The sequence below is a fragment of the Phascolarctos cinereus genome, unplaced genomic scaffold, assembly GCF_003287225.1.
Source record: "Phascolarctos cinereus isolate Bilbo 61053 unplaced genomic scaffold, phaCin_HiC Scaffold_2;HRSCAF=192, whole genome shotgun sequence".
NCBI lineage: Eukaryota > Metazoa > Chordata > Mammalia > Diprotodontia > Phascolarctidae > Phascolarctos > Phascolarctos cinereus.
This window is the reverse complement of record NW_027555625.1, coordinates 206,912,763-206,936,910: the sequence shown is the minus strand read 5'-3', so window position 1 is coordinate 206,936,910 and position 24,148 is coordinate 206,912,763. Positions and strand designations below refer to the sequence as shown.

General features: G+C 38.7%; 1 protein-coding gene across 2 annotated transcripts in view; it reads left to right on the top strand.

Annotated features, from left to right (window-relative positions):
- Window positions 1-24,148, top strand: part of PLCG2 (phospholipase C gamma 2) — a 163,016-nt gene that overhangs the window by 57,539 nt on the left and 81,329 nt on the right. For both annotated transcript variants that reach the window (XM_020992634.2, XM_078149768.1), the window contains 3 exons: window positions 11,651-11,744; window positions 13,187-13,234; window positions 22,999-23,083. In XM_020992634.2, coding sequence (XP_020848293.1) covers window positions 11,651-11,744; window positions 13,187-13,234; window positions 22,999-23,083 — 227 coding nt within the window. The remainder of the gene's footprint in view (window positions 1-11,650; window positions 11,745-13,186; window positions 13,235-22,998; window positions 23,084-24,148) is intronic.

Here is a 24,148-nt window from a genome sequence, read left to right as displayed (position 1 = left end):
CATAGTATTTTCTCTCATCTTGAAGCAGATAACACAAACACTTGGTATTTACCGGAAGGAAAATGCTTTAAAATCCTCATTGCTATTATTGTCTTCATTAAAGTCCTATCCTGAGGCCTCATCATGGCATAGAAGATGACTTTCCATTCTAAAAGCCATTGCCAAGGAAGAAATAATTCTGGCATGTTCTACTACCTTGAAAGGCTCCAAATTTGTTCCCAGTGTCTATAGTCAGAAGACCAACCTAGCCAGGTATGGAGAATGGATAACATCAAGGTTATCTACTACATCCTAGTTGTCTTGACTTTCGTCTTGCCATTGGACTTTTATGACTGTAGAATTGAGAGCGAGGCTGATGACTTTGTGCCATTCTGCCTCACTTAAATCCAATTCACACACAAGTCAAGCTATCACCCCATGATGTCTTAGTCCTCTTTGAAAACAGAGGACAAACAACAACTGACTAGTTGGGTAATTAGGTAAAGAATTCTTTGGCCAAGGCAGCCCATTAAATAGATAAAAATACAAGATAGCCCTCAGTCCTTTGTAACCCTTTCTGATTCTTTAGTGGCAGAAAGAATCAGAATCATAGATCTGCAGCTGGAGGAGACCTTGGAAGTCATTAGGCCAACCTCCTCATTTTACAGATGAAGAAATTGAGGTTCCCAGAGAGCTTAGTTAAATGACTTGCTGAAGGTTAGAGGATTTAAGTGGTAGAGCCGGGATCTGAATTCAGATCCTGTGATTTCCAAGTTCAGCATTCTCTCCATTGTGCCTCATTACTTCCTTATAAGGGAGGAACCCAAGGGTGTCAAGAATCACAGTCTACAAGTGTTAATTTAATTGTTGATTCTCCAATACGAGATTTCAATCCAACAACACATGAATTGATATAGCATTGGGAAGTCACACTATGTCCACATTGACATCGTTGCTAAAAAAATGTGAAAGAGGAGACAAAGCTCAATGAAGTCATGGCACCTGGGTCCCCTTAGTGAAATGAAAAGATGATTTGGATGAGTTGGTTTTGTTGGGGGCCTGAGGCCATCCTTTCCTGGGGCATTTAGTCTTCTTGTCATGTAGTGCCGAAGATGAGCACTAGCAGAGAGACTGTCCTGAAGATGCCTGCAGCTTCCGGGCTGCGGCATCTGTTCCAGAGGATGACAAATGTCAAGAAATTCTACAAAGAGAGAAGGTTCAAAGAGCAAGTCAGCGAAAATCTCAGGACTTGTTAACTTGTGTTTGAAAATAGGCACAGTAGATGAGAGAATGGCAAGAAATACATTGGAAAAATATGGTCCGAGATGAAGACATTAAAGAGGACTCCTTTCTCCAATCTGTCTTTTGCAAAGTTACCAGAATGCTTGTCCTAAATCACAGGCTTGACCATGTCACTCCTTTGCTCAAAATCCTTCAGTGTTTCCCTTTGGTGTGTAAGATAAGCTACAAACTCCTCAGTGGTATTTAAGGCCTCGTACAGTCTGGTGTCAGTTTACTTTTCAGACCTTATTTATGTTACTTCTCTTTGTGTACTCTGTGTTCTAGCTAAACTGGATCCCTTGCTATGTCACCTTGCGTCTATGTTACCACATCTATGTCATCTCCTGTCCCCATGCACTTGTGTAAGCTGTTTCACATATATGAAAAAAGCATTTAATAAGTGCTTACTATATACAAAGCACTGTTCTAGGCACTGTAAGATTATAGAGTGAAAAACAAGGCATGGAATCCTTCATCTTTGCCCTTCAGATTCCTAATATTCCTTAAAAGCTCAACTCCATGATGCTTTCTCTAAGAGACCAGCTGAGCACTTTGATCTCTCCTCTGCCCCTTTCACTTTCTACCATGTAGATTTATCAGTGCACATGCCCAATATCCCAATAGAATATAAAGTCTTTGAGGGCAGAAGCTTCTTATTTTTTGTCTTTGTACTCCCAGGGCAGCTAGGTGGTGCTGTGGATAAAGTACCAGGCCTGGAATCAGGAAGACTCATCTTCCTGAGTTCAAATTTGGCCTCACACACTTACTAGCTGTGTGACCTTGAGCAAGTCACTTAACCTTGTTTGCCTCCATCTCCTCATCTGTAAAATGAACTGGAGGAGGAAATGGCAAACCACTCCAGTATCTTTGCCAAGTAAAACCCAAATGGGGTCACGTAGCGTCAAACATTACTGAAACGATTCAGCAAAAATTCCCAGTGTCTCTTATGGTTTGTGCACATAGTAGGTTCTTAATAAATGCTTAATGAATTGAATAGAAGCCAGAGACTTGTGGATTAATCAGAAACTTCAATCATCCTTGTATATCATGAATACTTCTCTTAAGAAAAAAGTTGGAATGTCTGAACATGGTAAACACTGTATCATGAAAAAATGAAATCTATTACATTTGAACCAACTAGAAATTAATAGAGGTTATGGAAGTGTGAGTTATTTTCAGAATTAGTGGCCTGCATTCAGTCAGCTTGTCAGAGTTAAAATAACACCAAATCCAAAGAAAGTATAAAGATGAGAAGATGGCAGGCACTGTGTGTATTTATAATGACTCTAAACCAATCTAGTTAACTAATTTATTGATTCTGACCAAAGGAAAATGAATAAAAGTGAAGTCATTGAATCATATTATGACAATTTCTTGTAACCAATGAAAATAATCACCATAGTGAAGAGGTGAAAAGAGTCCGGAAGCCATCAGCAAGCAAAGAGTAGATCTTCTTGCCAAGGGGAGAGGCATGACATGCTTAGAATAGAAACTTATTTGAAAAAACATTACTGAGTACTATAATGGAAGATTATGAACAGGATTGACTTGCAAAACAGAGAAAAAAAAACTGAGTAGAAAATGAGCCAATGAGCCTGAAGAAGGTTTCTCATGAGATCAAACTAAACCAGATCATTTCTAGGACGATTTTAGACAAACCTGTAAGGGGGAAAATCAGCATGCATTGGAAGAGAACTGTGAGCATTTCTTGAATGATCTATTCTTATAACTAGTGACAGTGGAATCACCACATTTGGGCTCAGTTACCAGATGTACTATTTGAGGAAATGGCAATGGCAGTCAAGAAAATGAAGTAAGGAAGAACATCTGGGTCTGGCTAAATCCTTAAAGAAAAAAAAATCTGTCCTGTAGGCAACATAGTTATAAGGGCCCTCAGGGATTGAATTTCAAGAAGTGTCACAGGGACGATCTAAAAAGAATGGAAAAAATCATGAATGGTGCTATATTACTTTTTTATAAAGGGGACTTGAGAAGACATCAGTAGCTAGTGACTCAAATGCCTGTTTTCTCATCTCTGTTCTTGTTCAGTCATTTCAGTCATGTCCAACTCTTTGTAACCCCATTTGGGGTTTTCTTGGCAGACATACTGGAATGGTTTGTCATGGCCTTCCCCAGCTTATTCTGAAGATGAGGAGATGCAGTCAAACGGGGCTAAGTGACTTGCCCAGGGCCACACAGCTAGTAAGCGTCTGAGGCCAGATTTGAACTCAGGAAGATGAGTCTTTTTGATTCCATTGTGCCACCTAGTTGTTCCTTTCTCATCTCTGAGAAGTCTTTAAATATTGTCTTTGTATGTATCAAGTATATCTTTGATAAAATATGCAAAAAAATCCCATTCACAGTAACTGCAAAATGCACAAATATCTAGCAGTTAGTCAACAGGACACATTTAAGACTTACATAAATACAATGTCAAAACACTCTTTATGGAAATAAAAGAAGACTTAAATAATTGGAGAAATACTCATTGCTTATGAATGGGTCATGCCAATAAAATAAAAATAAAGATACTACCTAAATCAATTTACAGATTTTGTGTAGTACAAATGAAATTACCCTAAGGCTGCCCTGTAGAACTAGTTAGAACAGTAACAAAATTCATTTGGAGAAAAAAGAAATCCAAAATCTCAAGGTAAATAATAAAAAAAGTTGGAATAAAGGGGAAACAGAACTTCCAGAACTCAAACCATAGCCTAAATTATTAGCTACCAAGACTATATGACAGTAGTTAAGAACTAGAAAAATAGATCAGTGGAACAAAGAATCAGAAATTAATAAAGTCAGTAACCCAGTGTTAAATAAAGTCAAGAACGTAAACTACTTAAGGAAGGACTCCTTTTTCAACAAGACTTGCTGGAAGAACTGGAAGACTGGCAAAAAATAAGTTTAATACAGCATTTTATATCATATACCATGATAATTTTCAAGTAGACATTTGATATAAAATGTCACATAAAAACTTGGAAGAAAATGGTTGGAGAAACTTTTCAGTTTATGAATAGGAGAGAATTTAACTTTATAAGAGAAAGAAATCAGTAATGGTGAAATAGATAATTTCAGTAACAAAATTTGAAAAAAAAAAGCTTCAACATGAACAAAATCAGTGTAACCAAGATAGAAGGAAAAATGTCAATTGGGGAAAAATTTGTCTCAAATACTTCAGATAAAAGTCTGATATCTAAGATTAATAAGGAATGAAAACAAATATGTAAGACCAAGAACCATTCTCTAATAGATGAGTAGTGAAATAGTATGAACAAATAATTTTTTTTTTGGCCTAGGCAGTGGGGTTAAGTGACTTGCCCAGGGTCACACGGCTAGTGAGTGTTATGTGTCTGAGGCCGGATTTGAACTCAGGTCTTTCTGACTCCATAGCCAGTGCTCTATTCACTGCGCCCCTAGCTGCCCCAACAAATAGTTCTTAAAAGAAGAATTGGAAACCATTAAAAGTCGTAGGAAAGATTGCTTGAAATCACTAGGAATAAGAGAAATGCAAAATAAAAACAATTTAGTGTTTCACATCACACTTTCAAACTGGCAGATGGCAAAAGATAGAAACAGAATAATGTTGGAGGGGACTAGAGGAAGATAGGCACACTAACACATTGTTGGTGAAACAGTGAATTGGTCCCTCCGTCCCCCAAAATGACTTAAAATTATGTGGGGAAAAAAGTGACTAAACTATTCATATTCTGACTCAGAGATTCCATTGCTAAGCATATGTCCCAAGAAGGTCAAAGATAGAAATAAAGGTCACATATATACCAAAATACTCATAGCAGCTTTTTTTTCCTTGTGTGTATATGTATGTGGTTGTAAAGAATAGGAAACAAAGTGGGTGTTCATCTACATTTAAATAAATTGTGGTACATGAATGTAATGGAATATTATTGCCTAATAAGAAATAATCATACATGATGACTTCAAAGAAACATGGGAAGACTTGTGTGAACTGATACAGAGTGAAGTCGGCTGAGCTTAGAAAATAATGTATATAATGATTACAAAAATGTAAATGAAACTGAGATAAAACTGAACATTGCTTGTTCCCATGGAAGAAGTGAGAAAATATACCTGCCTCCTTCAGTTGAAAAGGTGGACAGTGCATGTGGAATGGTGAACGCATTGTCACAGATGGCAGATATGTTGCTTGGCTTTGTTGAACTATTAAAAAAAATTTTTTTTTACAAGGGAAAGCTTGCTTGGTAGAGGAGATTGGAGGGAGTATATTTAGGAATGCATATGAAATATGAAAAAAAAGCACAAATAAAACTAAAAAAGAGAAAATAGGAGAAAAGATAAACTTCCAAAAGTGATTCTTTATAGCGGCCTTTTTTACATGAACAACTAAATAAAAGGTACTCAAGATACAATTCTAAAGTCTACATTTGTTGATAATTTTTTAAAAAGGCATTTGACAGTTAATGTTGTATATGGTCCTGTAATCTTGACTGCTGAGGACAATACAATATTATAAGAAGTTATCAAGGAAAATTGCCCTGAATAAGAAGAAGCAGAAATAGAAAAAATCCATCAATTGCCATCCGAAAGAGATCCTAGGAGGAAAGCTTGCAGGAATATCATAGTCAACTTACAAAGCCCCTAGGTTAAGGAGAAAATATTGGAAGTAATAAGAAAAAAAATTAAATATCATGGAGGTACAATAAAGATTACACAAGATCCAGCAGCTACTCTACTGAAGTACTGTAGATCTTAGAATACTATATTCCATAATGCAGAAGAGCTGGGATTATAACAAGGGTAACTAACCCAGTAAAATTAAATATAATCCTGAATGAAATAAAAAAGGATATTTAATGAACTCAAAGACTTTCAGGTTTTTGTGACAAAATCCCTAGAACTTAAAGGAGAATTTGACATATAACATCCAGGAGAAATGTAAGGTAAACATTAAAGGGACTCAATAAGGTCAAATTCTTTACTTTGTATATGTGAAAATATTACCAGTACTCTTACGATTGTCATCATTATTTGGATAGGTTGAAAGAAAGGCATGGGCTAAACTGTATATGATGGGGTGATTCTAAAAAAACTACCATAGGGAGAGACAAAAAGGAGTAATTATCTCATACATTTGAGGCATAAAAGAAAAAATTGATACAGAAGAAGCTAGTAGGGGGGAGAGAAGGTAGTGCTGGAACCTTATTTTCTTTGGGAATAAGGGAACAGAATATATATCTAGAAGGGTATAAAAGTCTTCTAAATTCAGAAAGAAATGAGAGGGCAAGGGATGAGGTGGGGGGGAAGGAAAAGGGAGGGACCCTTAGGGCAATGAGTAGGTTAAGGAATAGGAGGGCAAGGTAGAAGTAAAAAGAAGAGTGAGGAGGGATAGGGTATAGGGTGAGAAGGATAGTGAAGAAAAATATTAAGGAGGAAAATATACAACAAGCAGTTGTAGCTTGGAATGTGAATGATATGAATTTACCTATGAAACAGAAATGGATAATAGATTAAAAATTTGACCTCAACAGTATGTTGCTTTCAGTAAATGTAAAAATGAAAGATACACAGAAAGATAAAATAAAGGGTAGAAGTAGAATTTAGTATGTAAAAAAAGCAGGGATAGTCATTGTAATCTCAGACAAACTTAAAGTTTAAATATATTTAATCAAAAGTGAAAAATACTGAAACTATACTATGTGTCAGCAATATTATTCATTATTGTTTTAGATCATTTAAATTACCTAGACAGTATAAAATACCTAAGCGTATACCTGCCAAATGGACACATGAACTATATGAACATAAACGTAAAACACTTTTTATACAAATAAACTCATATCTAAAGAATTTAAGTAATATTTATTGCTCATGAGTAGATAAAGCCAATATAATTTTAAAAATGACAATTTTATCAGACTAATCTATTTATTCAATGTCATCCCAATTAAATTACTAAAAAACGTTTTTACCAAGTTAGAAAAAATAATAACAAAGTTAATTTGGAAAAACAAAAGGTCAAGAACTTCAAAGAAACCAGGGAAAAATGTAAAGGAAGTAGATTCAGCAGTATCAGACCTTAAACTATATTATAAGGTGAGAGCATTGTTGAAGTGTAAAAAGGATAATTTAGATTATTTTTAATTAAAATTTTCTTGTATAAATAAAACCTATGTAGCCAAGAACAGAAGGAATGCAGAAAACTGGGGAAAAAGCTTTCAGAGAATCTCTCAGATAGGATGTGATTGGGTTAGAATATTGCTGTGGTGTAGAAAATGATGAGCTGGTTGATTTAGATAAACATGGAAAGACTTGGACTTAGGAAGGAAGATGCTATTCACCTTCAGAGAAACAAATGGTAGGAGGAAATAAGCATAGTATATACTCTTAGATATATGTGTGTGAGTGTATATGTTTATAGATATCTATGTGTGTGTGTATATATATATATATATATATATATATATATATATCTCCATGCTTAACCGTAGCCTTCTTTGTGGGGTAGGGGGGAAAGGGGAAAAAATAAAATAAAAAGTGCACAGCAGAGAACAAAAGCAAGCCAACAAGGAAGCAAAGAAAATCTGGGCAGCTTTGAAAACAGTGTTTAGTATTTATTATACAGCTTTTCTTAAAATGGAAATTTATTGTCTTATATTGAATTCTCTCTTATGGTCTGCTGTGTACATGGCAATTTTTTTTTCTTTTTCTCATTTTGTATTTAAGCTTAAAATAAAAAAAAATTACTAAAAAATTAAAAAATTGGAAAAAATTAGATGTTCTCATTGACTAGAGAAGGGCTGAACAAAATTATGATATGTGATGGTAAGGGAATATTACCGTACTGTTAGAAATGATGAATGTGTTGAATGTAGAGAATAATGGAATAATTTAAATGAAATTATGTAAAGTAAGCAGAGCCAAGAAAACAGTATCCAGTAACATGATGGGATAGAACTACTGAAAAACAATAAAAAAATGAATGCTGCAAAATGACAAAAAACAAGCATGGCTTCAAAGAAGAGATATGAGAAGATACTCCCACCTCACTCCTTTGCAAAGATGTGAAAGGTCCATAAGGGTGGGACATTGTACAAACTTCCAGAATTTTTTAAGTATTGATCAGTTATTCTTTAAATATAGTATTTGTTATATGGGATAACTCTCTGGAAAGTGAGAGGGAGAGGGGTACTGTCAAAATTTTGGTAATATGAAAAAGATATAAATAAAATTTTATTTAAAAATAGCATGCTGGGCAGATCCTCTATGGAGGATTTATGTGAGGACATGGATAAGAATTCCATAGAATGAGGAGGTTTGGATCAGTTATGATCTTTATTTGTGAAAGAAGTACCCATAATGCTAGAATCAGGGTTCTGTCAAAGTGTGCTGTTACCAGTGCAAAGAATTGGAAAGAGTCCGTAGTAATGCCACATTTAACTGGGAGTCAGAACTCTAGCAACCTTGAACCTGTGAAACAGTTGACTCTAGAAGAATATGAAAAAAGCCTTTCTGTCACAAAGCACTTACACCTTATTCTATGGAAGGCCCTGACCCCAATATGTTTATCTAGAATTATAATATTTGTGTTGTTGTTGTGTTGATGCCTTTTAATTTTTATATATTTATTTCTGAATACACTCCTTGACCTCTGTCACTTAATGAGCCTTCTCTTGTAGCAAAGATTAAAAGCCAAAAAACACTTAAGTAATACCCCTAAACATGTTGACAGTATCTGACAGTACTCTACCATGCAGTGTTACATACAATTAAATTACTCAAAAATTATTTTACTGAGTTAGAAAAAATAATAACAAAGTTCATTTGGAAAAACAAAAGGTCAGGAACTTCAAAGAAACCAGGGAAAAATGTAAAGGAAGTAGATTCAGCAGTATCAGACCTTAAACTGTATCATAAGGGGCAAGTTTGTTTGTTTTACTTACCTAACATTCAATTTGTTTTATTGTTCTTTGCTTGTATATTGTTGCATCAGTTGCAATCTTCCCATGTTTCTTTGAATTCCTCATTTTTGTCATTTCTTATGGCATAGTATATATACATTGTTACATTCATGGACCACAATAACTCTTCCTTAATCATAAGATTATAGATGTGGATTTGGAAGGAATTTTAGAGGTCATTGAGACCAACACCCCCATTTTGGAGATGAAGAGGTGCAGAGAGGCATAGAGAGGTGCCAAGGTCACATAAGTATAAGTAGTAAGTGGTAGATCCAAATGATTAAGATCCTATGACTGCAAGTTAAATGTTCTTTCTACTATATGAAGTTGTCTCAGTTGATGTGCACTCACTTTGTTTCCAGTTACTTGCTGCTACAAAAGGGGAACATTTTGGGACCTTTGTTTCTGTCTGACTTCTTTGGGTGATATGCCTAGTTGTGGGATCTCTGGATCAAAGGGTAGCCACATTTTTCTCATTTTTTTTTCATCTGATTTTAAAGTGAGGGAAAATAAAGTAACAGATTAGAAGCAGGGAAGATACATTAACACCGCAAAAGAACTAAACACGTACTCTGAATATGTATGGGCTCATAGATGCTGTTTACCCATGATAGCATTAATACGACATTCCAGGAAACTGCTTTGTAAATCTTAAAGGACTATTGAAATGGGAGTCTTTAATGGAAAATATTAAATTTTATAACCAGCTCCTCCCCGCTTCCCACCCGGGTTGTGAAATCTTGCTGCCCATATATAGCTGTCCTTTTGGAATGAGCTCTCCTCTGAAAGATCATTTCACCCCACATTGTGTTCTTATGTCACTTGTTAATAGAAGGACTTCTAACACACAAAGTGTTAAAGTTTTTAAAAAGACCTTTTGATGCTTAAAGGCAGCTTTGAGTTTTCTGGGAAATAAAATATATTCAGATTTGATACTGGCTTGTGTTATCGAACTTGGTAATAAGGAGTATCTAGTATATTAATGAATATTAACATATTAATATTTTACTTGGTAATAAGGAGTATCTGGCATATTAATGAATAACTATGTAAATTAGCCCTTTGCTCTGTTGCCTCTATTGCACTATTACTTAGCCGAATAATAGCAGAAAGGTCCCTAGATATAGAGACAAAAGAAATGAGTCTTAGTCCCATCTCTGCCACGGAGTGACCATATGATTCCGGATAAATTACATGCCCTCCCTGGTCCTCAGTTTACTCTTGTAAAATGCAGCTGGGTGGTGCAGTGGATAGAGTGCTGGGCCTAGAGTCAGGAAGACTCATCTCCCTGAGTTTAGATCTGGCCTCAGACACTTATTAGCTATGTGACCCTGGGCAAGTCACTTCACCCTGTTTGTCTTAGTTTCCCCATCTGTCAAATGAGCTGGAGAAGGAAGTGGCAAACCACTCCAGTATCTCAGCCAAGAAAACCCCCAATGGGGTCATGAAGAGCCAAACACGACTGAAATGACCAAACAACAACAAAAAATGAGAGGGTTGGACAGAATGATCTCTAAGGGCTTTCCCAGCACTGACGTTTAGGCTGACAAACTTGGTGCTGCCTCACTTCTGATGACTGAGCCCTTTTCACCTGAGTAATTCAAAAGATCTGTGATTCAGTGGATGTGGATATGCCTCCCACTGATATAAATTAATTAGAGTAGAATGGTATATTAATAGTGTGGTGAGTTTCTATAGTGCCAAAATTCATCACCTTGTCGCCAACCCAGTTTTCTAGTGTTCAGCCTCTCTCCTCTCTTTGGATTGTTACTTGGAGACTTTCCAGGAGAAAAAAGGCCTCACTTGCACAAGAGTGTAGTTATCTGTTTTTATTTTTGGTTAGTAAAGTGCTAGAGACCTGATAGTCATTAAGAGAAAAGAGGGAAATGGAACTCTCAATGCTCTGAGCTTTGGTTCCTGAGAAACCATTGTTGGGGTTGGGTATGCAACCTCCCTCAGTCTCAGTTTCTTCATGTGTGAAATGAAGATGATAATAAGTTAGACTCTTGATTTGTTGAGAGCTAGTGGCGTGTGCATGGTTGATTTCCTGGTGCCATAGCATGCCTGTTCTACGGTAGAAGCCAGAATAAACAGGAGAAGGTAGTTTGGTGGAGGCTGGGATGGGAGACACTGGCTTAGACTTGATCAGGGTCACACAGTAGTCTGTGTCAGAGCATGGGTGAGAGCCCAGGTCTTCTGACTCCAAAGGCACTGCCCTTCCAACGGTGGCATTTGGTTTACTCTCATGCCACATGCGGAAGCTCTAGCCCTTTACTGCATGTTTTCAGAAGTAAGGGTAGCATGTTTTGAAATCTCTTGGGACACTCAGGAGATCCTTTTTGCCTACATCTGTCAGGAAGCAGGCCCTGAAGCCCAAGAGCAGAAGCACCTGAATGGGGCCACCCATCAGGCATTCCATGTAAAAGTTCCTCTCTCTTTCTTTTCAGCGGACTCCAAGGAAGATGCTACTAAATGGCTTTGTGGCTTGACAATTTTGCACCAAGAAGCCCAGAGTGCCTCAACGCCAGCTATTATTGAGAGGTACTTGGTCTACTCCTTTCCTTTTTCTTCTGCTTATTTTGGGATGTTCAGGGAAGCTGTCACATAGGAGAAAGATTCAAAGCCACCTACTTGAGTCCCGAGAGGGCACTTAATAATGATCTCAAATCACATTCAGCAATTGTATTTTATCCCCAGGCTATTGTGGTCAGTTTGCTTCTTTGTGGACCCAGACCCTTGATTTCAGTGGTAAAAGGAACTCCGAAGGAGGAAACTGTTTATCAGTGTAGATCAGTGTCTACCTTACAACTTAGACTCTTAGAAAGTCATCTTTAGGCAACTGAGGACTTAAGTCAGTCACACAGCCAATGTTTGTCAAGGGCAAGACTTGAATCCAGATCTTTCTGAGTCCAAGGGTAGCTCTCTATCCCTTGTACCATATGGCCTCACGTATTATGATCAGGAGTCATTAAAATTGGGAGGGAACAAAACACTTGACTAATATAAAATGAAAAAAAAATGGTGATTCAATACAGGATTACAGCATTGACTAGTAAGGAATCCAAGTCCCATTGGTTCTGAGGGTAAGGTTCTCAATTATGTCATTTTGTAGGGGCTGATAAAGGTCTGGGTCTTTCAGTCTCTATTTGAAAAAAAAGTTAATCTGAAGTATTTAAATTTATACCATCTTCTAATCAGCTTTTTGAACTTAACTTTGTTAGAGTGATTCATAGAAGCCTAAAATGGGAAGGGACCTCAAAAGTCACCTAGTTCAGTCTTGTAACCTGTAGCATACATCTCATTCAGATTACCATCTTGTTACTCTTTGAATGCCCCTAGGAATGAAGAGCTTCCTCTTTTGTGAGGCAGCCTGTTCTGTCATTGGACAGCAACAATTGTTAGGAAATGCTTCCTTAGTTTGAGCCAGAATCTGTCTCCGCATACCTTCCATCCATTTCTTCTAGATCTTCCCTCTGGAGCTCTACAGAATGTCTTCTGTCTCCCATGACAATCTGGCAGATATTTGAAGTTAGTTATAAATCTCTCTAAGCCTTGTCTGGGTTAAACATGCTCAGTTCCTTCAGCCAATCCTCATAGGGCCTGTTCTGCTGTCCTCACCCTCTTCTGATCAGATTCTTCTGAACATACTGTCTATTATGTCTTTCCTAAAACATGTCTCCCAGAATTGAAAATAAAGACTCCCCTTGGGGTTTGACTGGGGCAGAGAACAACAGGCCCCTCATTTTCTTTATTCCAGATGCTAAGCATCTCTTAAGATAGCCTCAAACTGTGAAAAAGTATTTGTAGCTAAAAGGTATATAGGAGGAAATATAGTTGAATAGAAAGGTCCCTGGTCTGGGAGTGACAGAATTAGCTTCTTGTCCTAGGTCAGGACAGAGTTAGCTTCCTGTTCTAAATAGTTACGTGAGGGTAGGTGAGTTTTGTTATTTTCCTAATTTTTTGTCTCTCTTTTTTTCTTCTAGCTGGCTAAGAAAGCAAATTTATTCTGTAGATCAAACTCGGAGAAATAGGTAAGAATGTTTTGCAGTTTATTTTCTGGTTCATTGGAATTCTAATTCTCATTCCATATATTAGAGAAGAAAAATATATATTATGGAGAGGAGAATATTGGGTGGTTTTTGACATGCATCATCACCAGACATAGAAAGAGCCTGAGGGTGTTTACTGTTTTTTAAGACTCTTCTTCATTGATGTCTTTCTTTAAGATCTCATGGGGGCTTGGAAATGAGTCTGAGTCCAAGGCTCTGCCAGAGGAACACAAGATCTCCTACTTTTACCGAGCTGGACAAATGCAGGCTTTAGTTACAGGCTTGGTGTTGGTCATTATATCTGTCTAGGCTTCTAGCAAATAGGTCAGTGTGTGAGGTTCAAGGCAAATCCAGCTCTCTTTCAAACTACCTCAAGAACAAGAAAAATTCTGCTAAATGGTGCAAGATATTAGCAAACAGAAGAGATGAAGGAAAGAAAAATTTAGTAAGATAACCCCCATAAAAACAAACAAACAAACAAACAAACAAACAACTCAGCTCAGGAAGATAGCTCATCAAATGGTTAATTACCAGTGAATGGATTTTTTGGTTACAACATTACTTGTCTGCCAAGATCTCTAGGGCCTGTGGTCTTTGTCAGTAGGAGTGTTCATGCCAATTAAGTGGTAGATATTTTGAAGTACCACAATTAAAGGATAAATAGAGTTGGAAGGAATGTGAGATCTGGATTCAGATTACTGCTTGAGTAAATTTGAGGAAGTCACTCACCTTCCCTTGGCCTTAGGTTCCTTAGATGGTATCTGAAGCCCCTTCGAGCTCTGGATCTATGGTTCAGGGGAGCCCTTTATAATGGGAAGACTTGGTTTGTTTGTTTTGACCTAGCCTAGATGCCAGTATCCCACTGCTGGCAACAGAAGAGGCTTTCTTTTGTAAGGGAGATTACATTGTATTGTGTTTTTAGGGTCCGAGTGGGGGCCCAGTCTTTCCTCCAGTAATCTTTGGCTCCCTGATGTCCTGGAGCTGGTCCTCCTCTCAGATACACACAGGGTGGGGTAGACTGGGGTAGCAGGTCTCACTTCTCTATAGCCAGTCTGCTTTAAGCTGGACCATCTGGGAGAACTTTAGAGGGGTCCAGAGGAAAGCAACTTTTTTTTTTTTGCATCTGGGGAAGGTATTGCTTTGATTTTGCCAATATTAGGGGGATGGTCAGTTTGGTTTTCAAGTTTCATTGCTTGCTGTCTATGAGAGAATGTTGACTTGTTCAAGTGATTTGGGAGCATCAAGGAATTTACAAGTTCATTTGGCAACCCCACTTCTTTGAGGTCAAAGACATTGTATTCCATGATTGTCTTCTCTGTGTAGGTGACTCGTAAGCTGTGAGCAAAAGAGAGATTCTGGTATCTGGGGCACATGTTTCTCAGCCTTGAGTGGCCCAGGATTGTGATTTGGTGCTATTTGCTTTGGCATTGCCACACTGGCACGATGACATGGGTGTTAAGCCCCTAGAGATATTTCTCTACTCTGTGTCCAACTTTCTTTTTCAGGGCTGGGTCAAAGTATTCCTCTGTTTTGTGCCATCTCAGCATGTATCATCTTTTAAAATATCTCATTTTAAAATCTTTTACCCTTTCTTCAGGGCCCAGCTCAAATGTCACCTTCATTCAATCACCTTTGACTGCCATCTCCACCCTAACCAGCAGTAATCCCTCTCTCTCTGAGTTGTTGTGAAACTTATTACCAGTTGTTTTACATATTACTCCTCCAGGTACTCTCCATTCCTGGGACACCAGCCTTCTTGCATTTCCTCCTACATAAGATTCCATATTCCATGTCTTTTCCCATGCCTGGAGTGCTTTCCCACTTATCTCTGCCTCTTGGCTTCCTTTAAGTCTCAACTAAAATCTTATCTTCAGCAAGAAGCTTTTCCCAATTCCCCCTAATGCTAATGCCTTCCCTCCTCTGAGATTACCTTCAATTTATCCTCTGTATGTGTGTGTGTGTGTGTGTGTGTGTGTGTGTATTCTGTATGTAGTTTTTTTGCATGTCTCCTCCATTAGACTGTGAGCTCCCTGAGGGCAGGCCCTGTTTTCACCTCTCTTTGCATACCTAGTCCTTAGCATGGTGCCTGGCATGTAGTAGGTGTTTGTTATTGTTGTTCATCCTTCCTTTTTGAAGAGGACCAATGACATCATGAGGGTGATGTCTTAACTTGTTCGTAAATTGGATTTAGATGAGGCAGAGCTGCAAAGTCATCATCCTCACTCTCCTCCACTCTCCTCTGTTCAAAAGGTGATTGTAAATTGGAAGCCCTCACTTTTTCTCCACCCAGTAATAAAAATGAATAATTTATCGTTGCATTAGGGCAGGGTGTTTTCTGAGGAAATGACAGTATTTTGTCAACAGCTCATTTCATGGGGGCAGCTGATTGGGTTGGAAGTTAGGAAAGACAGGTTCAGGAAAAGAAGAGTTCTTAGATCTCAGGGTCTGTAAAAATCCCACCCTAAAGTGGGAGAAACAAAGGGGCTTGGGAGCAGCTGCTGCATGCCTTGCAGCTGTTCTCAGGCGGAGTGTAGTAAGGAATCCCAATGGAAAGTAGAGGAATAGGGCGCCAGGAGGAGGGCAGATGTCTTATTGGTTAATGAGGCAGCAGGAGGTCATCAATGGACCATTGGACTAGAGTTAGGGGAACCTGGGTTTCAAGAGCATCTCAGGCACTTATTAGTTATGTGACCTTGGGTAAGTCACTCACTCTTAGCCTCAGTATCTTCATCTATACTATGGGGTAATTAATACCATCCATCTCACATGAGTTTTGAGGATCAAATGAGATAAAATATATGTATTTAAGGTGTTTTGAAAATTTTAAAGCTATAATCTTTATGTGATGCTAGAATTTTATGATTTCCTTCCAATTCCTGTCTGTAGTGACATGAATGATTTCTTGAAGAAGGAAGACAAACTGAATTGGGTTCCAGTGTTTTGTTACCCAGATCACTTCCCTCCCCACCTCCTTACAGATTGACCTGATGTTAGGTACCCTTGTGGGAAATATGTTAGCTATTCGAGTTTTAAAAGATTTACACTTTATTTCAAAGTCTGCAGGTATCTTTGATGGTAAAACACTAGTGCCTTAAACTTGGTTGCTTCCCAGACAGCCAGAAAGAAAGGCCAACTCAAATGACCCCCTCTAGCTGAAGTTACATATTTTCATTCCATAGCTAAAATGGGTCATGTTGTCAGAAGTGGAGAGAAAAGAATGAACGGATATGCAATAATGAGTCAAGGAGAAAAATAATTATAATTTTTACAAAGCTGAACACTAGTAGGTAAAATGTGATTGGAATCAAAACATTCCTTCTGACAAGGGAAAAAAAATCCGCATTGTCTGAAGAATAGAGGCAAAAGACACTGTGTCCTCTTTTTCTCCTTGGTGTGTGGTAGGAGCAGATGTGAGTAGTGGCTCTTTCATGTGATATTTGGAGGAACGCTGGGGCTCTGGACAGATGTGCCTGTCTGGTAACCCCCTCCCCCCAACCTCCCATTTGCTCCCAAGCTCAGTATATATGCCAGAAGGGTGAAGCAGCCTGGCAGCCAGTGCTGTCTCAGGCTGCATTAGGAAAGGCACAGAATCTAGAATGAAGGAGATTGTGGGGCTGCTCTGTCCTGTCAGACTCTGGGCAACAACTCTAAAAAGGCTATTGACCAGCTGGAGAACATTCAGAGAAGGGTGACCAGGATGTTAAGGAATTTTTTTTTTAAGGAATCTTACTATGGTACAGTGGAGATACTTCTACCTGTTTGACCCTGAGCAAGTCATGTCACTTCCCTACGCCTCAGTTTCCTCAAGTGTAACAATGTATGGTTTAGACTAGGTGGCGTACTTAGAGCGATGGACCTGGAGTCAGGAAGAGCTGAGTTTGAATCAGGCTTCAGATGCTAGCTATGTGACCCTAGGCAAGGCATTTACCCTATCTGCCTCAGTTTTTTCATCTGCAAACGGGAAAATTATAGCACCCACCTCCTATTGTTGTGAGGGTCAGATGAGACAATATTTGTAAAGTGCTTTGTATTAAAACTATTATTAAAGCACTATATAAAAACTATTTATTAGCATAATTATTATATAATCTCTGAGGTCCCTTCTGGCTCTAGATCTGTATGCCATATTGGGGTAGAAGTTATTTATAAAGAGGGAGACAGAGCACTGGATGTGTTTAATTTTCAGACTAATTTAAGCTTAAGGTTCTTTGAAAAAAAGTTAATCTTTATCAATACCTTTTGTTTTCCCATTATAGTATTTCTGAATATGTAGCCCCCTCACATGAGCCCTCTTTTATTGTTAAATAAAACAGATAGTATATGTAGCATTCTACCTGTACCTGTAATCTCTTACTCCCTACCAAAAGGAATCTCATCTCTGAGACTAAGAGTAATCATTAAGGTTCTAACTATGCCTGTCCTAGGCCTACCTTTGGTGTATAGTAAAGAGGGCACTAAATTTGGAGTGAGAGGACCTGAGTTTGAATCTTGGTTCTGTTATTTACTACTTCTGTGATGAGCTTGGACTCTTCACATGTTTGGGCCTTAGTTTACTGGAAAATGAGGAGGTTGGATTAGATGCTTTTTAGGGTCTCTCTCTGTTTTAAATCCTAGGATGCTGTGATCCTCACTGCCTAGGCTTTTTCCAGGCTTTCATGTAGGCTTTCTACCTAGAGTTATAAGACCTCAGAGCCAGATTTCATAGAAGGGGGAGCTCAGAGGACATTTCATTTAGCCACTTATTCCTTGGAGGTTCTCTCCAGTAGCATCCCTGAGAAGTGATCATCCAGTTCAGTGTAGATGCCACTGACAATGAAGTATTCACTTTTTCATAAAGTAAGGTTTTTCTTTCTGTGGAGCAGAAATCTGCCTTCCTGTAATTTTTATCTATTGATTCTAGTCCTGCTCTCTAGAGCATAGAAACTCATAGTAATGGGGTATACCAAGACATACACAAAGATTCCTGAAGCTACATGCTGACTTAATTTTTAAATGCACTGTTATTTGTGTTTTATTGAATTTTTATTCATTTTGTCAAATATTTTCCCAATTATATTTTAATCCAGCTGAGGAAGCATTCAGAAGTGTTGTGGGCCATAGTGTGGTCCCTGTTTGTGTTTGACACCTTTTTGTAACTTCCTTTCTCATATTAATGCTTCATATAAACATCTGTTTTATTTTTGCAACTCTGTCCTTGCTTTTGGACCAAGCACTTTTATGTCCTCATCCTGTTCAGCTTACTGGCCCTGGATGGTTTGGAGGATAGATGGGCACAGCCCTAGATAAGACCCCAAATTGATTTCGTTAAGGTAGAGCAAACTTGTGCTTTCTAGGTAAGACACTCCCTCCTCTTAAGGTACTTTTTTTCTTTCTTTTTAAAAAGTTTTATTGGTGCCTTTAAACAAAAAAAACCCCGTCATTAAATTTTTTTTAAATTTAAATTTTTTAATATTTCCTTAATGTCCCTCCACAGCAAACCCTCCCTTATAACAAAGAAAAAGAGTCAAGAAAAACCAGCTAACAGGACAGATAGCTAAGGTGTTCAGCTAAATGGGATGTGAATCTATTAATCAACCAACATTTATTGTATGCCTGCTCTGGTCCCTTGGATATACAAAAACAAAGTCAGATGTCCCAAAACTTCAGGGAATTTATTTTATTCTAAAGATGAACCATGATATCCAGGATAGTTGAACCAATTCACAGCTCTAACTGTATTGCATTAATTAGTGTGCCCATCATCCCACAGCCCCTTGCTCAACAAGGGAAGAGGCAGTTGTGGAGGGAACTTGTTTTTTGTAAAGAATGTTATTCAATTGTTTTTAGTCGTGTCCTACTCCAATTCATTTTACAGATGAGGAAACTGAGGCAAACAGGGTTAAGTGACTTGACCAGGGTCACACAGCTAGTAAGTGTCTGAGGCCAGATCTGAACTTAGGAGGTTGAGTCTTCCTGACTTCAGGCCTGGCACTCTATCCACTGTGCCACCTAGCTCTGCCATTTTTTGTAAAGATAATTGCAGCTAAAATAATATAGGGTGAATATATAGAAACTCTGAGGAATAGGGCTGTGACTACTGCCTTGTAGGTAGGAATATGCCTTATTTTCAGCAGATGCCCTGGACTGAGTTAGTGGGATGTGCTTATCTGTGAGGTGAGGGACCTGATCAATTCCAGGGCTTCAGAACCAACCCAAATGTGTTCTGTCCCTATCCCTTGCCTCCTAACTATTCTCCATCCTTTCACCTTTTTCTGGCCAAATGGTTCTAGTTACTTCAACCATTCTTTGTGTGACATTGTTTTTAGTTGCTCTGTTTTTATAGTTACCTTCTCTGGAAATGATTTCCAATTTTTGATAATCCCCTCCACCTCCAAATATGGTACCCAGAACTGAATGAAGCACTTTGGGTATGTTCTGGACCCACCATCTTATAACCACAGAATCTCGGAGTTGGAAGAAACCTTTGGGGCTATCTAGTCTTGTGACTGCACAAGAACCCTCATAAGGTATCTCTGATAAGTGGTTATCTAACTTTGCTTAATAACCTTTGGTGAACCAGAAGTCACTATTCTATCTAAGGAGCCGAATTCTGTTTTTGCACATTTTTAATCCCTATGTTTTTCCCAATATCTGCCTCTGTAATGCCTACTCATAGCTTTTAGTTCCCCTCCTTAAGGCCAAGAAGAATGAGTCAAATCCCACTTTTGTGTAATAGCCCTTCAAATACATGGACGATTCTCTTCATCTCTCCATCTCCTGCCTCCAGTCCTTGCTGGTATTTCCCAGTAACTCTTTCTGTGTCTTCTATAGTAGCACAGTATTCTTGCATTTGGGGCCCAGGTCACTCCTCCAGCTTCAGGTGTAGCTACCCCTATTGCCTTCTTGTGCTCTGTAATGACCCAAACTGTGCCTGCTGGGTCTTTCCCCCTTGTCTCATTGTAACCCAGATGAGTTCTCTCTGCCTTTCTGCTCTCCATCACTATACTAGCTGCTAGAGCCATCTCATCCTCGACTTATTCTTATGGGTATTAATAAAACTGCTTTCCTTGGCAGTTTCATCCATACAAGGTTGGAGCTTTTCAGAAGGAATTTAACTGGATAGGCTACGTATAGGTTCCCAACCTTCCCTTTGCCTACTTTCTTTCCTATATCCTGTTGACAGTGACTAATGGGGCACTATGCTATACGCTTTACACATATGATCCCATTTGATCCTGGAAACAGGGGCCAGGCTTTGTGTCTTTGTGCATCCCTTACCATGCCCACTGTGTGGTAGGTATTTGGTGAAAGTTGATGGATCGATTTTTCCCTCAGGGAGAAGGCTCAAACACAGTGGCGATGTAGAGACCTAACTTAGCTTGTCTTATGGGGTTAGGGATCACAGAACATTGGAGATATTGAAGAGGGTAAGTTTTACAGAATGCAGGTCTTCGATCCAAATTTAATTCAAACCTAAATCACAGCAGGTTTGCTTCACACAATTTAGGGGCACTCCAGTCCTGGTTGCCATGACTTAGGGAGATAAGAATGACATGGTAATGCCTCCTTCTTGGTCATTAAATGTAGTAGTTTTGTCATAATCTGTCTAATGTCTCCTGGGTTGATGTTAAAACTGCCTTTTTGCACTCCCTCCCTCATTTCTACCAGCTCATCTTTCATGCCAGCACATAATTCAGAAAGGAAAGCCAACAGTTTGTCGTATGGATGCTGCCATCAACCATCAGAGTACCACTTGACTGTGAGCTCCTTGAGATCAGGGACTGTTTTTGCCTTTCTTTGTATCTCCAGTACTTAAGTAAATGCTTGACATGTAGTAGGCATTTTCTAAATGCTTGCTGACTGATAAAGAAACTAAGGCCAGCAATGTATGCTGCATTTTGCACCTTTAGTACCTCACCTTTCTGTGAAGAGGAGGGACATGTGTTTTGTCATTTGTTCAATGGGACCAAGGTTTTTCATTGCAGTTAATCAGAGCTTAGCTGTTTTTATTGTAATCTTCATATATCCCATTGTGATCATTGTATGTATTGTTCTTTTGTTTTGTTTTGTTTTTTTTGCTTTGTTTACACCCAGCAAATGGTAGAGCAGTGCTACTACTGGGCATATACTCACTTCAAGAAGTCAATGATAAATGGGTTATATTCATAGCCGTGTTCTTAGTGGTGACAAAATTGGAAACAAAGCAATTTTACATCATTTGGGGAGTGGCTGAACATACTATGGTATATGAATGTGAAGGAACAGTATTTACCATAAGAAATGACAATGCCACTACTCCTTTTTTTTTTCCTTTTTCAAACATAAATTTATTTATTTTTAGTTTTCAATATTTATTTCCACAAGATTTTAAGTTCCAAATTTTCACCCCATCTCACCCCTCCCCCTACCCCAAGATGGCATGCATTCTGAATATCCCTTCCCCTAGTCTGTCCTCTCTTCTACCTCTCCCCCCTTCTCTTATCCCTCTCCCCTTCTATTTTCCCGTAGGGCAGGATAGACTTCTGTACCCCATTTCCTATATTTCTTATTTCCCAGTAGCATGTGAAAACATTTTTTTAAACATATGTTTTTAAAACTTTAGGTTTCAAATTTTCTCCCTTCCTCCCTCCCCACCCACTCTCATTGAAAAGGCAAGCAACTCAATATAGGTTGTACATGTGCAGTTATGCAAAACACTTCCATAGTAGACATGTTGTGAAAAACTAACTCTTATTTCCCTTAATCCTATCCTGCCCTTCCATTTATTCTATTCTTTCTTTTGACCCGTCCCTCCTCAGAAGTATTTACTAATGCCACTACTCCTTGAGGGGCTAATATGACACATGAAGTCCTGTAGATGGTCAGAGATGTAGATCAGGAGCTCAAGGGAGAGATTCTGGCTAGAGACAATTGCATTTAGTTGATATTTGAATCCCTGGGGCAAAATTAGATCACCAAGGGAAAGAGTACATCAAGAAACAAGGTCCAGGTGAGAGTTTTGGGAGCTCCCACATATAAGGATCATGAAAAAGATGATGAACCCTCAAAGGAGATGGAGAAATAGCAACCAGGTAGGAGAAACATGTAATGCCTTGAAATTTGGGGGAAGTAAAAGATGATCAAGAAGGAGTTGGAGTCAATAATATTATGCTACTGACAAATCCCAGAAGAATAGGTCTGGAAAAAGGGGATTGACTTTGACAATGAAGAGATCATTGGTCACCATGGAGACAGTGGTTCTCCACAGAGTGGTGGGCTCACTAGCTAAAATGAGTGTATGGGGAGGAAGTTGAAGAAGTGAGTGTAATCTGTTCTTTCTAGCAGTTTATACATGAGGGGAAGGAGAGATTTAGGGTGATAGCTTGAAGATATGCAGGATTAAAGGAAAGATTTTTTTTGGGTAGTGGAAACTTGAATATGATGATAATAATAATAATAATAATAATAATAATAATAATAATGATAGCCTGCATTTATATAGTGCCTACTATATGCTAGGCACTATGCTAAGCACTTTGCAAATATTATCTCATTCAATCCTGAGGGCAGGGACCTTGCCCTGTGTCCTCTTGCATCCCTTACCATGCCCAGCACATGGTAGGTACTTGGTGTAAGTTTATTGACTGAGTTTTTTCTCATGGAGAAGGCTCAAACACAGTGGTTATATAAAGACCTAACTTGGCTGTTAGTGTCAGTAGTGAAATACTGTCTCGTGGAGATGGAGACTGGGAAACTTACAAAGGTACTTTTACTCTGTTTCTTTTCAGTATCAGCTTTAGAGAACTGAAGACCATTCTTCCCTTAGTAAACTTCAAAGTTAGCAGTGCCAAGTTCCTGAAAGACAAATTCCTGGTAAGTGATGGAGCTGCCCTCCCAATATGCTGACCTTGAGGTGAATGCTTTGCCTGGGGTGACCTTCCCACTCCTGCTTCCAGAGGCCTTGGTTCAGCACTCACACTCAAAATGTTTGTAAAGCAAACTAGAAGGCCTCTTTAGTTCTTGATTTATTATCTGTCTCTGCCCTGCAGTGCCTCAGAGAAACTTCAGAGTTGAGTAATTCGCTTTGAGGACACAGTGGTCCCTGGGCTGTTTTGCCCTGGACTTCTCAAACAGGGCCTATTTCCCCCCTTTCCTAGCTATTCTGGTCAGCATTCTGGACCTGATTTGCTTTAGTCTTTGCAAAAACATTCTTTTGAAAAGCAATGAAATAGTGATGAAAGCATTACTATACCTGTGCAGCCATGAGAGCCATGCAGCCAGTGAGACTGAGTGCTCTCATCCAGTTCTTCAGAGTGCCAGCATTAGGGCTGATCTCAATGGGCCTTTATTTTTAGCAACATGAGCTCAGCCATGGAGGTTCTGTCACACGTTAAGAGCAATCTAGTAGCCTCCTAACTGGTCTCTCGGCACCCACTCTCTCTTCCCTCAAGTCCATCCTTTACTCAGTGGCCTAATTGATATTCCTAAAGCACAGATCTGCCCATATCAGTCCTGTTCTCAGGAAGCTTCAATGGCTCCCTATACCTGACAGGATAAAATAGAAACTTCTCTCTTTCTGGCATTGAAAACCTTGCATAATATGGCTCTAGCCTCTCTTTCCAGGTGATTACACAATACTCATTCTCATGTCAAACACTCTACTGGCCAGCAAACTGGCCTCCTGTTGTTTCCTATACATGTATGATATTCTATTGCCCATGTCCATGATTTTGTCATGTGTCCTCTGCCTAGAATGCTGCCCTCTTCCCTATCTCCTTTTGAGGGCTGTCTCAAATGCTGCTTCCTATAAGAGGCCCTTCCTAATTTTCATTCTCCTCCTTTCATCAAAATTATTTTGTATTTATTTTAAATATATTTAACATTTACTTATCAGTGCTTGTGTTGCCTCCTTACCCTAGTAGAATGTAAGCTCATTGT